General features: G+C 35.7%; 1 protein-coding gene across 2 annotated transcripts; it reads left to right on the top strand.

The window, feature by feature from the left end:
* Positions 1-142: 142 nt before the first annotated feature.
* coro6 (coronin 6) lies at positions 143-11,322 on the top strand. Of its 2 annotated transcripts, none has more exons than XM_024265793.2 (11): positions 143-688; positions 2,446-2,645; positions 5,926-6,048; positions 8,174-8,303; positions 8,410-8,588; positions 8,763-8,882; positions 8,974-9,078; positions 9,174-9,319; positions 9,728-9,785; positions 10,037-10,264; positions 10,431-11,322. In XM_024265793.2, the coding sequence occupies exons 2-11, from the start codon at positions 2,448-2,450 to the stop codon at positions 10,599-10,601; spliced, it is 1,458 nt and encodes a 485-aa protein (XP_024121561.1). In that variant the 5' UTR covers positions 143-688; positions 2,446-2,447; the 3' UTR covers positions 10,602-11,322. The 2 variants fall into 2 exon arrangements, with proteins under 2 accessions (XP_024121561.1, XP_024121562.1); XM_024265794.2 differs by having other exon boundaries at positions 171-688; positions 10,559-11,322.
* Positions 11,323-11,389: the final 67 nt, after the last annotated feature.

Raw genomic sequence — 11,389 nt, 5'->3', positions numbered from 1 at the left:
GTTGGCTTCATTCTATTATTGTCCTTCTGTGACATCTTCTAGCTAATTTCTAAAACGTCAACTAATAAGTAAATTTCACATAAAGACGAACAGAAAAAGTGGAAATTTGATTTTTTTCAGCAACTTTTGAATAAAATTAATTATTTCTTATTGAAATTATTTCAATTTTTGCAAGAATAATTCATATTTCACATGAACCCAGACTTTTCGTGTTCTTCAAAAACAAAATTCTAAGTAATTTTGAGTAATTTAGATGTATTTCTTTTCTATGTGAGGAAACAAAAAGTATATTAATTCTCACAAAATAGTTTATTTTATTGCATTTATTATTATGAGACTTCATTTTTACTTCACTAAATCCAGCCCAATTTTCAAAAAGTGTGGACATCAACACTTAAAGAAGTGAATTGTGTCCCTTCAGACCTGGATGCGCGCCCCCGTCCTGTCGGTGGCGCGCCTGGCGTTTCCCTGTCCTGACAGTCGGTTCCAAAATAGATCCGGCCCCCCCTCCCCCTGTCCCGCTCCGTCCCGGTACTCTTCCTTCTCTCTTTCCCTGCTGAGGAGCGAGGAGCAGCTTTCCTGACTCCCGGACGCCGGACTATAATAAATAAACCAAAACATCATCAGGAGGGTGAAGCTCAAACCAGAGGGGCCACACATCAGAAGAGGGGGCTCCCCGCAACCTGAGGTGAGCTGCGTTCAGCATGCGCGTGACTGTGCTGCAGTGGTGCGTGAGGTGCGTCAGTCCTCAAATGCACCTCCCCCCAAAAAATAAAAAATCGATTATATTTTCAAACAACAACAACAACCTGTGCAACCAGCACGTGCAGGTTCTGACTAGTGCGCAGGTGTGAACTCCTGGAGGAGCACGTTATGGTATGTTCACTGACTCCCCCCACCCTGACTGTCATGTTCCGGTGTTTATGTGTATTTGCGGGGGCTGTTCAGATTTACAGTCACTTCATTAGACGCTGAGCACCACCGGCTCCGCCGTCAGCTTTCCTTCTGGAACTATTTGGGATCAGGCAGCGGGTGGGAGGAGCTTAGCAGTTTGTCGTGTCTATATAAGGAAAGTGGCAGTTTCATTCCCCTCTCCCCCCTCACAGGATAGTATCATACGTTTAAATAAATAAAGCATTAAAACACGTCAGTTCAAATAAAGTTTGTTTTTATTGTAACTTTAGGTTATTTATTTATATTTTATGTTTTAATCCAAGTGTTTGGATTCCTTGGTGGTCCCTGAACGCACCACAGCTGCCCTCTCCAGCATGTACATTTCTAGATAATGCGGAGCTTCCAGGAAAACAGTGCTGGGGGCCTTCTGTCCCTTAATCACCAACAAAGTCCTTCCTACCTTGACCACACCAGGCTAAAAAGACCCCTTTGGGAATATATTTTGTATTAAAGTTATACTTTAGCTTACATTAAAGAATCGCTAACAAAGAAAATTGTATTTTTGGTGATTTTAACATATTCTTATTGCATTTCTTCTCATGATTTAAGATTGAAATTGCATTTTTTGAGTGTTCCGCGATGAAGCAAGTTTTAAAAATGGCGTTGGGAAAAGCTATTTAATAGGAGCCAAAATGCTCCGCTCCATTCCGATGTTTCCACTTAAATAGATCCGAGGACGTCTTTATTTTCCTCATCCGAGCTGACCTCTGGCTTCAAACGGGATGGCTGGATAACTCAAATATTGATCGGTATTTTTGTTGCCCTGCTAATTTTAGCTTGGGGTTGTTAGCTAGCGGGAGAGAGTGTAAACAAAGGGATGCTGGGATGTCAGTGGAGGCTTACTTTTGCGCCACAACTCAATAAAGACAAATTATTGAGAATTTATCCTTGTAAACAAGTCATTTTTTTATGTTGCCTAAAAACATCATAATCATAATTTAAAAAAAAACAGGACACTTTCACAATAGATCAAAATATGAGTTTATTTAAGCAGCATCCTGTACACGGAAAGGAAAAAGGCTTTATCGTATCTCCTCAGGGACTTATAGACCTACATTTATTTTTTTAGTGTATAATTTAATTTAATCTTTATTTAACTGGGTTCCAATGATGTGAAGAGAGGGCATCTTTTGAGTGCGACCCCTGCCTTGTACTGTACCTGCTCTCATACTGTGTTTGACTTTGACGTTTGGCTCCCACATAGTGTTTAGTGGGACAATCAACTATTAATATCTTCCCTGAAGCAGCCACGATACACAATATCCCCTGTGTTTTTGAGGATTACAGTCCTACTTGCCTGCTCTCCATGACAGCTGCAGGGCAAAAAGTTATCAGTCAACAGCCTGATGGAGGCAGCAACGCACAGGAGGAAAAAAAACTAAAGCAACTTGTTCAAACTTTCATTTTTGTTCTGCTATCCTTATATAATTCATATTTAAATGTCCCCCTATTCATCCTGTCATGTTTCCTCCCTGTTTTTCCTCTCCTCAGCCATGAGTCGCAGCATCGTGCGGCAGAGCAAGTTTCGCCACGTCTTTGGCCAAGCAGTCAAAGCCGATCAAAGTTACGATGACATTCGCGTCTCCAAGGTGACTTGGGACAGCTCCTTCTGTGCCGTCAACCCCAAGTTCTTGGCGGTCATAGTTGAGTCCAGTGGAGGAGGAGCTTTTCTGGTCCTGCCCCTTTCTAAGGTCAGTAAGGTGAAAAAATTCATTAGATAATTGATTGAAAGTGACATCAGAATTTAAAGTTGTAGGTTCATATTCTTGTCTTTTATTATGCTATATTTATTATAGTTGCATATATTTATAATTATTTCCAAAATAAGAGTTTAATATAACAATTTATTTGCTAAATTTAAGGATTTTTCTGTGCATACATAGATTTCAATATAGATATTTTACTTGAAATGTATAATAGTGATGTTTGCTAACCATGTGTAGTGCTTGATGGATAATTTTATAATTTTTAAGTTACTTTATACACTTATATAGGGTCATTTGACAAAAACTATTTGATCCACCACCTTTAATTTATTATTTTCTGCTCATTTGTTCCCGTTTTCAGATTTTTTTCCCCTTATTATGAGGATAATCTGGTTTATCAGATGGAGTTTAGGTACTGGCTTCTGTAATTTTTATTCTAAATGGGAGCTTTAATGCTAATGAAGAAAGCTAAGAAGGAGAAATCACTTATAAAGTATTTAAAAATATCATTATTTAAAGTTTAGCTTTAGACAACAAATTTATTTTACAAAACTTTTATGATCGTCTTTGATTATTTAGTAAAAAAACTGTTATTTAGAGGAAATAAAATGCTAAAAAGTGATACTGACCACATTATCTATAGTTAATGCAGCTATTATTATATATGTTTAATTACATTGAACTGATCCTTTATCCCTAAAAGGCAGATTTATATCTCCAAGCATCATCATCAATACTTGCTATGAAATTTCATCTTAATAGAATTATTTTTTAGGCTTGTAAACTTATTTAGATGAGAGTTTCAGACGAGCTTTTGTGATTGAGTGATGACATTGATATGACTCCACTAGCTGGAGAAATATAGTCAAGCTGTCTTGGGAGATTCCTTCACCTCAGCAGCTTCCATTAGAGGCAGTAAGGCTAGCAACATTTCCCAACTACATTTGAAACTTTGATTTTATATTTTGGTTAATAAAATAATGATAAAATGAGAAATATTAGAATAATGTATCAGCTTGATGTTATAGATGTGCTATTTTACCCATTTTGAGATTTATTAATTGACTATTTAGGATATTCATTTTCTTACAATTTAAAATAATGATACAAAAATGATGAGTAACTGTAAAAAGTGCAAGTTAATGCCTATTTTTTTTATTTTGAGGGGTTCTCGGAGAAGTCATGCTGAACAGATATGCTATAAATACACTTGAGTGTGCTCTCTATCCTCCTTTGCCCCATCTGGGTCCCCAGCATGCAACATGAAAAACTCCCCTCTCAACACCTCGTCACTCAAGATATAAATAAACTTTGCTTAGTGTGTGTGTGTCACATAGAAGGTGTGATTTCTGAAAAGCTGATTCACATGTCCCCATCGGCGTGCGGCGCTCGGACATTGTGAGCGTTTTCTGCTTGCTTTGTCTCAAAACTCAAATTATCTCTTTGAGGTTTGAGTTTATAAATGTGTCTTGTTTATTACACAGTATATCTAAATGTTTTACATTTGTATTTGAAAAATTAAACTGTCTTTTTAAAAGTTGGTTTAATCCTTTAACTGTCCGCTCAACCGAATGGTGGGGCACATTTATTAAAATATGTTTTTAAAAATGTTTTAAAAAATCAAAATAAGGTACGGAGGCCCTAAAGGGACATTGAAGAAAAATAAATTAAAGCAAAAAACACTTTTTTTCCCCAAAAATTTAAGTAAAAATATATTTTTTTCTGGTTACTAACTAGTGCGCACCAGAAAGAAACCAGAATTTTTTATTTTTACTTTAATTTTTAGAAAAAACATTTTGTTTTCAGTTACTAAACAGAACATTTTTATGTGTAAAAATTGAAATTAGAAAAAGTCCAGATAGTAACTACTGTGCACCAGATAGTAACTTTTACAGAACTCCTATGTATTTTTATTAAAAAAAAAAAATCTCTTGAATTTTTGTGACCTTTTATGTCCCTCTAGGGGGAATAAGCAGCAGGACAAAAAAAAATATTTGATCATTTTTTTATTTTGGGTAGTTAAAGGGTTAAGCAAACTTGTTAGCCTTTGATTACACCTGAACAAACCTTAAGGATCCATTAAATACCGTATCAATTGTTTTTCAGGCTAACCCGGATAAGAATATTAACCTGTAAATTAATGTTAATAAAAAAAAAAGTCAAACTAAAAGCTCAAATTTGTTGAAAAACAAGGAAAAGAAGGGATAAAAATGATAGCTGTGATTTAACTTCACCCAACTGAAATCAATTAAATTAATAATTCTTGTTATTGTTTTATTTTCTCTGCAATTGTGGTGTCTCTCCATAGACAGCACACCATAAATACTTTGTTTGGTGCAGGAAATTATTCTCCATTTATGTGGTGTTGGAAGATTTTCTTGTTATTTAGACGTTTATGTGTGTTTTCTGAGTCGGACAGTCATTTTTCCAATCAGTCCAATGCCAAATAAATGCAGCATTTCTCCAGGTTTCTCGGGGGAACGTGGAAGTGGAGAACTAAAGGAGAACTAAAGTCATAATTTTGAAATTAAAACTCAAAATTGTTCTGTTTTAAAATGCATAAATCAATGGTCAATTGCAATGTCCACGTCTCTTTCACCGTGCCTTTTAACTGTAATGCACCTTGTATATGTTTATATTTATCTTATTCTTTCTAAAATTTTAGCAAAGAGCTGCTGGCAGAAATTTCATTTTTGCTCTGCATAAATGATAATAAAGATTCTTGAAATTAAAGTAGATTTTTGTTCAGATTCCATATTATTTCTCTCTCTGAGTAAGTGGATTATAAAAACACTCCTCATATCTGCTCCTGGTCTGTCCCTATAGTCAAATTTTAGAATGATTTGTTGCCCACGAGTCAAAATGTTGCTGATTTAAATACAAATAAAGAGTTTCCCTTAAATGGTAAAGTCAAATTTTAATCCTAGTGCTGAGTACTGTCAAATTTTGCCCCATTAAATCTGCCAGTTTATCAACACAATATCTCTTAACATAGAATTGGGCTCTCAGAGTCACTGTATTTAACAAAAAAATGCTTTGAAATGTACATAAATGTTGCAAACTGTACTTTTAATATTTTAAATACAAATTAAATATAACTTTTTAATTTACAATGTATCTATCTGGTGCTTCTGCTGCATTTACTGTTTCTGTTAGATCTTGACATGTAGTGAGATGGACTTCACTTTTCTAATTTATCAATAAATTATTTACACACATCAAACTTTTATCAAATTGTTGACGTGAGCATGTTTTTGTGCCGCAGTCCGGTCGTGTGGACAAGAACTACCCACTGGTGATCGGTCACTCTGGACCCGTCCTCGATATCGACTGGTGTCCCCATGACGACAACATCATTGCCAGCGGCTCGGAGGACTGCACCGCCATGGTAACCACTGCAGGATGCTTGTGTGTGGGACAGAATCTGTAATGTCTTTTTATTTAAGAATTGATCAAATCTCGTGGTTGTTGGTCACTTTAGTAGCTGGTTCTTCAGAATCTGGATGTCTAAGGTTTAAGGTCTGGAGGTGCAAAATTCATGTAAAATAACATCTTTAGACTTGCTGTTTTAATTTTTAATTATTTTTTTATATGTGAACAAACTACATTTGGTTTTTAAGCTGACTATTTCAATTTTGAGCAGCAAAATGTACATGCTCATAATGCTATTATAATAGTATAATGTAAATACTACTTTTGTTTCTTTTTTGTCAATTTAATCACAATTTTATTAGAAAAACCTCTTTAAAAATGGTATTTGAAGCTGTAAAGATTTTTTTTTTTGGGGGGGAATCCATGTTAAATTTATTGTTTTTGTCAGAAATAATAACATTTTTTTTCTTCGATCTTAGTTGGCTATAAAAAAAAAGCAAAAAAAAAAACCCAGGAAGTTGGCCTTTTTTTAAATAATTAATGATAAAACTCGAGATTTAGAGCAATGCACTATGGGTAATAATATGAGTGAGTAAGGAAGTTTCTGTTCAAAATTCAGATTTCCTGTGTGTTAAAATATGCAACCAAATATATCATTAATCATGAATTATCAATTTAATTATTTATTTTAATGTATAATTATAATGGTATGATGTGAAAAGAGTGACAGACTCCTAAAATATAGGACTTTTTTTGTATTATTAATAAAGATAATATTTCAAACAACCCAAGAACTGGAATACATTTCTTTGCAGAACATTTATCATCATTTTTTTTATTTATTTAAAAGTTTACTTGTCCACTATTTCTTAGTTACTGCGTGAGTAGTGTCCATGCGTGTCCACACTGTATGTGGATGTAAGGTTTGTATAACAAAACTATGTCTCAGCATAAGGGCGTCACACAGCTGTCTCTCTGGGCCAATGTGCCCATATGTGTGAGAACATTACTGGCATCTCTTAATGACGGAATGGTTGGCAGCAGCTGCTCGAGCGTGGCCTGAAAGTGGCCGTCATCGCTGTTTGAGTGTGTGCGGGCTTTGTTTATACGCAGCAGCGCGCACACGGACGGACAGTCGCAGCTGTCCTGGTGGCATTTCTGCATCAGAGCTGAAGAAAGTCCAGAAGTGGGAAGTCACCCTTCTAGTTTCACTTACACCGTTCTTTGTGTCTTCTTGTGACGCTGACTTAGGAGTGTGCATGTGTATGTGGACGATACTGGGAATCTGGGTATTGATCCGAGTAATTACAGGGCTATTGCCGATATCAATACCAATACTGATACTTTTTCCTTGAAATGTTTGATTACAGAAAAATTTAGGAAATTCACAATTATTTGTTAATTAAGTTTATAATAGAACAGAGGACAGAGACTTTTGGCAAATAAAAATGTTTGTTTACTAATGACAACAACCTGAATTGAACATGCATCAAATATAGAACATGTGTATTAATAACGGCATAATACAAATATAATAATATGAAAACAGCAGCTAGTGCAAAATTGAAAAAGTACAAATATAACATAAATATATAGGCGTCATGTTAATTTTCATTTATTTTAATATTGTACATTTACATATATATATATATATATATATATATATATATATATATATATATATATATATATAGCTGTGCTATTGTGCTATTACATAAAATTATTATTGACAGTAAAATTTACTTTTGAAGATTTTTTTTAGAAACTTACTCCGCTGCAATGATGATACAACTTATAAAAAATAATTTCCTTTTCACTTCAGTTTTATTGAAATAAAATCAACAAAAATTAAGTATCTAACATTAAAGGGGTCCATCCAATTGATTAAATGCAAAAAGGACTCAATGTAATTTGTTAAATACGTCAAGCTGCCATAAGTATGTTTTTGCATGTGTAAATATTTAATATTTTAAATATTGGCGCAATTTAATCTTTTTCAATACATGTATTGCACAGACTGATATTAATAAACATTATAATGATGTAGTAATAATGCAGTAGGTTAGTCTATACACTACATTGGATTTTGAGTAACTTTTTGATGCAAAGATGGTGGAAAAGTCAAACTCTGTGCACTTCAGGTGTGGCAGATCCCGGATCATACACTTAGCCGTCCTCTGTCTGACCCTGTGGTGGTTCTGGAGGGACACTCCAAACGGGTCGGCATTATTACTTGGCACCCCACGGCACGCAACATCCTACTCACAGCAGGTACAACACCACACCATAATAAATACATCCTTTATCATTTGTGCTTAAAAAAAAAAAATCTTTTAACGTCTTTTATTTTGGTGTTCCAATCTTTATTCCTTTTCAGGAAGTGATAACTTGATTATTATCTGGAACGTGGGGACAGGCGAGCCCGTCATCTCAATGGATGACCACCCAGACCTCATCTACAGCGTCAGCTGGAACAGAAACGGCAGCTTGTTTTGCACAACTTGTAAAGACCGGCGTCTGCGCGTCTGCGATCCCCGAAAAAGGGAGGTGGTGGCGGTGAGTCAAAAAAAAAAAAAATCTAATAAATTCTTGCAAGACTGCCAACTTAAACTTTTCTTGTTAAAAAAAGTACTTTTCTTCTTATTTACTTAAATTACTGGGTAATTTTACTGAATTTTTACTTTCGTTTTTGCTTTAAATAACTGTATTTGTTCATCTGCTGACCAATAGGAGCGCTTGGCTCCTCACGAAGGCATCCGACCAATGAGAGCCATCTTCATCAGAGATGGAAACATCTTCACGACAGGATTCACCAGAATGAGCCAGAGGGAACTCGGCCTCTGGGACCCGGTAACAGACACGTTTCGGACTTAACACTGGGAATACCCAGCCGAAAACTGTGCAGTCAACAATGTTTTTTTTTTTTTTTTCGTTTTTGCAGACAAATTTTGAGGAACCTATTGCACTTTTGGAGTTGGACACAAGTAATGGAGTGTTGTTACCGTATTATGATCCAGACGCGAACATGGTCTATCTTTGTGGAAAGGTACAGATTATTTTAAAAGTTCATTAAATCTACCCTAAGAGCATCAAAAAGGGATGTTTGCTTGATTTCTTTATTTTTTTTGTGGGTGTTTTCAGGGGGATAGCAGTATTCGATACTTTGAAGTCACAGAAGAGCCTCCTTATGTTCATTACCTCAGCACCTTCAGCAGTAAGGAGCCCCAAAGAGGGATGGGCTTCATGCCCAAGAGAGGCGTGGACGTCAGCAAATGTGAGATCGCGCGGTAAGATAATCCCAATGAATCACTCCGTCTGAGATTTCAGCAAACGTGGTTCTGAATAAACTCAAATCCAGTTCAGGAGATGCTTCTGGGAGCTTTTATTTTGTCCTTTTGATGTCTTACTTTTCATAGATTCATCAAACTTTCATTGACAAAAATACAAAAAAATAATAATAAAACACTTAAAAATGTTTTTTTATTTGTTTTTTGTGGATGTAACTCTGTATTTTTTTCATTAATTATCAAATTTAAGTAAAATACAGATTAATATATGATGCATTTTTGTCTTAAAGCTTGTCTGAAAAGAGACAAAAAAATATTTGTCAAGTGTCAAACTTAACAGTTAACTCATACATTATTTTTTCATCAAACTTTCTTTTGTTTTTTGTTTTTCCACACTCATTCTCTCAGGTTATACAAGCTGCTTGACAAGAAGTGTGAACCCATCACAATGACTGTGCCCAGAAAAGTAAGCCCACCTGACACGACATATCATTCTAAAGTTAATCCCAATTTAAACAACCAAAAAGGCCGTGGAACTTTGTGTTTGATGGACTATTTTTTTTTTTTTTGCACACTGCTCTTTAAAAATAAACTCGTTTATTCCCTTTCTTTTGCCAGTTTTTTTCTAATGTACATATACATATTTTTTCCTTCACAATAAAACTGAAATCCAAACACTTCCTGTCTCTGATCACCCTTTTTGTGTCTCCTGCACAGTCCGATCTTTTCCAAGATGACCTGTATCCCGACACAGCCGGGCCCGAGCCGGCCATGGAGCCCGAGGAGTGGTTGGATGGCCGTGACGAAGACCCCATCCTGGTGTCCATGAGAGAAGGCTACGTGCCGCCAAAGAGTCGAGAACTCAAGGTGGTGAAGAAGAACGTGCTGGACTCCAGACCCACCACGCGGCGCAGCATGTCCACGATGGACACCAACAGTCTGCCGGTAAGTTCAGCGTCTTTCCTGCTAATGAGCATGTGCGGCTTACGTAGATGGAATATGACTTTGGTGGAATAATCTCAAGGTGCAGTTACAATAATAACACATTTGTCTTTTTTTCATCCTTTTCTGTTTGTCTCTTTTCAATTGCCCAAAACTTTCAAACTTAAAGCTCCTGTTTTTGTTTACTTTCTTCAGTTACCTACTATCCCTGACCTTTTTTCCTATTTTTCCAAGTCTTATTTTTCCCTTCTGTTATTACTCTGTTTTCCCCTCTTCCCCTTTTCTCATCCTGTCCAGCCTCAGCTGCTTGAGAGGTTGTTGGAGGAGCTTCAGAACCTGAAAGCCACAGTTTTGTCGCAGGAAAAGAGGATCTGCGACTTGGAGGATAAGCTTTCCCAATTTACCAACGGCACTGACTGATACGGAAGCGAACACGCATCTAAAAGAACTTGTCTGAATTGCAGAATCACAGTAATCATAATCTATTTCCACTGAACTTAACAAGGAAACACCCCACTGAATACTCCAACAGTGTTGCCTCCTTAGACAGAGGGTGCTGTTTTTCCAGAGTTTAAATGGGGTCATTGGTCAGAAAGTACCAATCATATACACTCCTATTTTTAGCAGTTTATTCCCTAAATTCTTTTTCCATCTTCTAAGTAATAAAAAGTCGATGCCACGGTTGTTCATTTTTATAGTAATTCATTAAAGACTGTAAAATGGGAGTTGTGATTTTGAAGGAAATTGGCATGTAGGATAAAAGGTCAGAGGAAAGTGAACTCTCAAAAAAGAGGGAATTGCAGAAGGAGTCGCATAAACCAAATGAAAACTAAAAAAAAACTTTGATATAAGCATCAAAAAGTCGGCAGGTTTTAACATCCTTCCCTTACTGCACTACAGTTTGGATAAGTCACATTGAAAGCTTTTTAACATGTAAATAATGACTAAGGAAACTTATAGAGGAAATATATTGAACTTGTAGCAAAATATGAAAAGCAAAAACATTTTTCTGTAAAAACTTGACAAAGACTTGACAACAATAAAAACTGTTTTTTTAAAAATGGTCTCATTTGTACTTTGTTATACTTGTATAACAGGTTAGTTTCCTGTATGTTAATATTTTTGAGA

This window comes from Oryzias melastigma, linkage group LG14 (genome assembly GCF_002922805.2).
Source record: "Oryzias melastigma strain HK-1 linkage group LG14, ASM292280v2, whole genome shotgun sequence".
Taxonomy (NCBI): Eukaryota; Metazoa; Chordata; class Actinopteri; order Beloniformes; family Adrianichthyidae; genus Oryzias; species Oryzias melastigma.
Note: the sequence above shows the minus strand (reverse complement) of the source record. Positions and strands in the feature narration are given on the sequence as shown.

Excerpts from the sequence above, each read along its gene's own strand:
- coro6 (XM_024265793.2), top strand. The coding sequence starts at position 2,448 with ATGAGTCGCAGCATCGTGCGGCAGAGCAAGTTTCGCCACGTCTTTGGC. Across the intron at positions 2,646-5,925 it reads TGGTCCTGCCCCTTTCTAAG|TCCGGTCGTGTGGACAAGAA; the intron begins GTCAGTAAGGTG and ends TTTGTGCCGCAG. Across the intron at positions 9,320-9,727 it reads AGCAAATGTGAGATCGCGCG|GTTATACAAGCTGCTTGACA; the intron begins GTAAGATAATCC and ends TCATTCTCTCAG.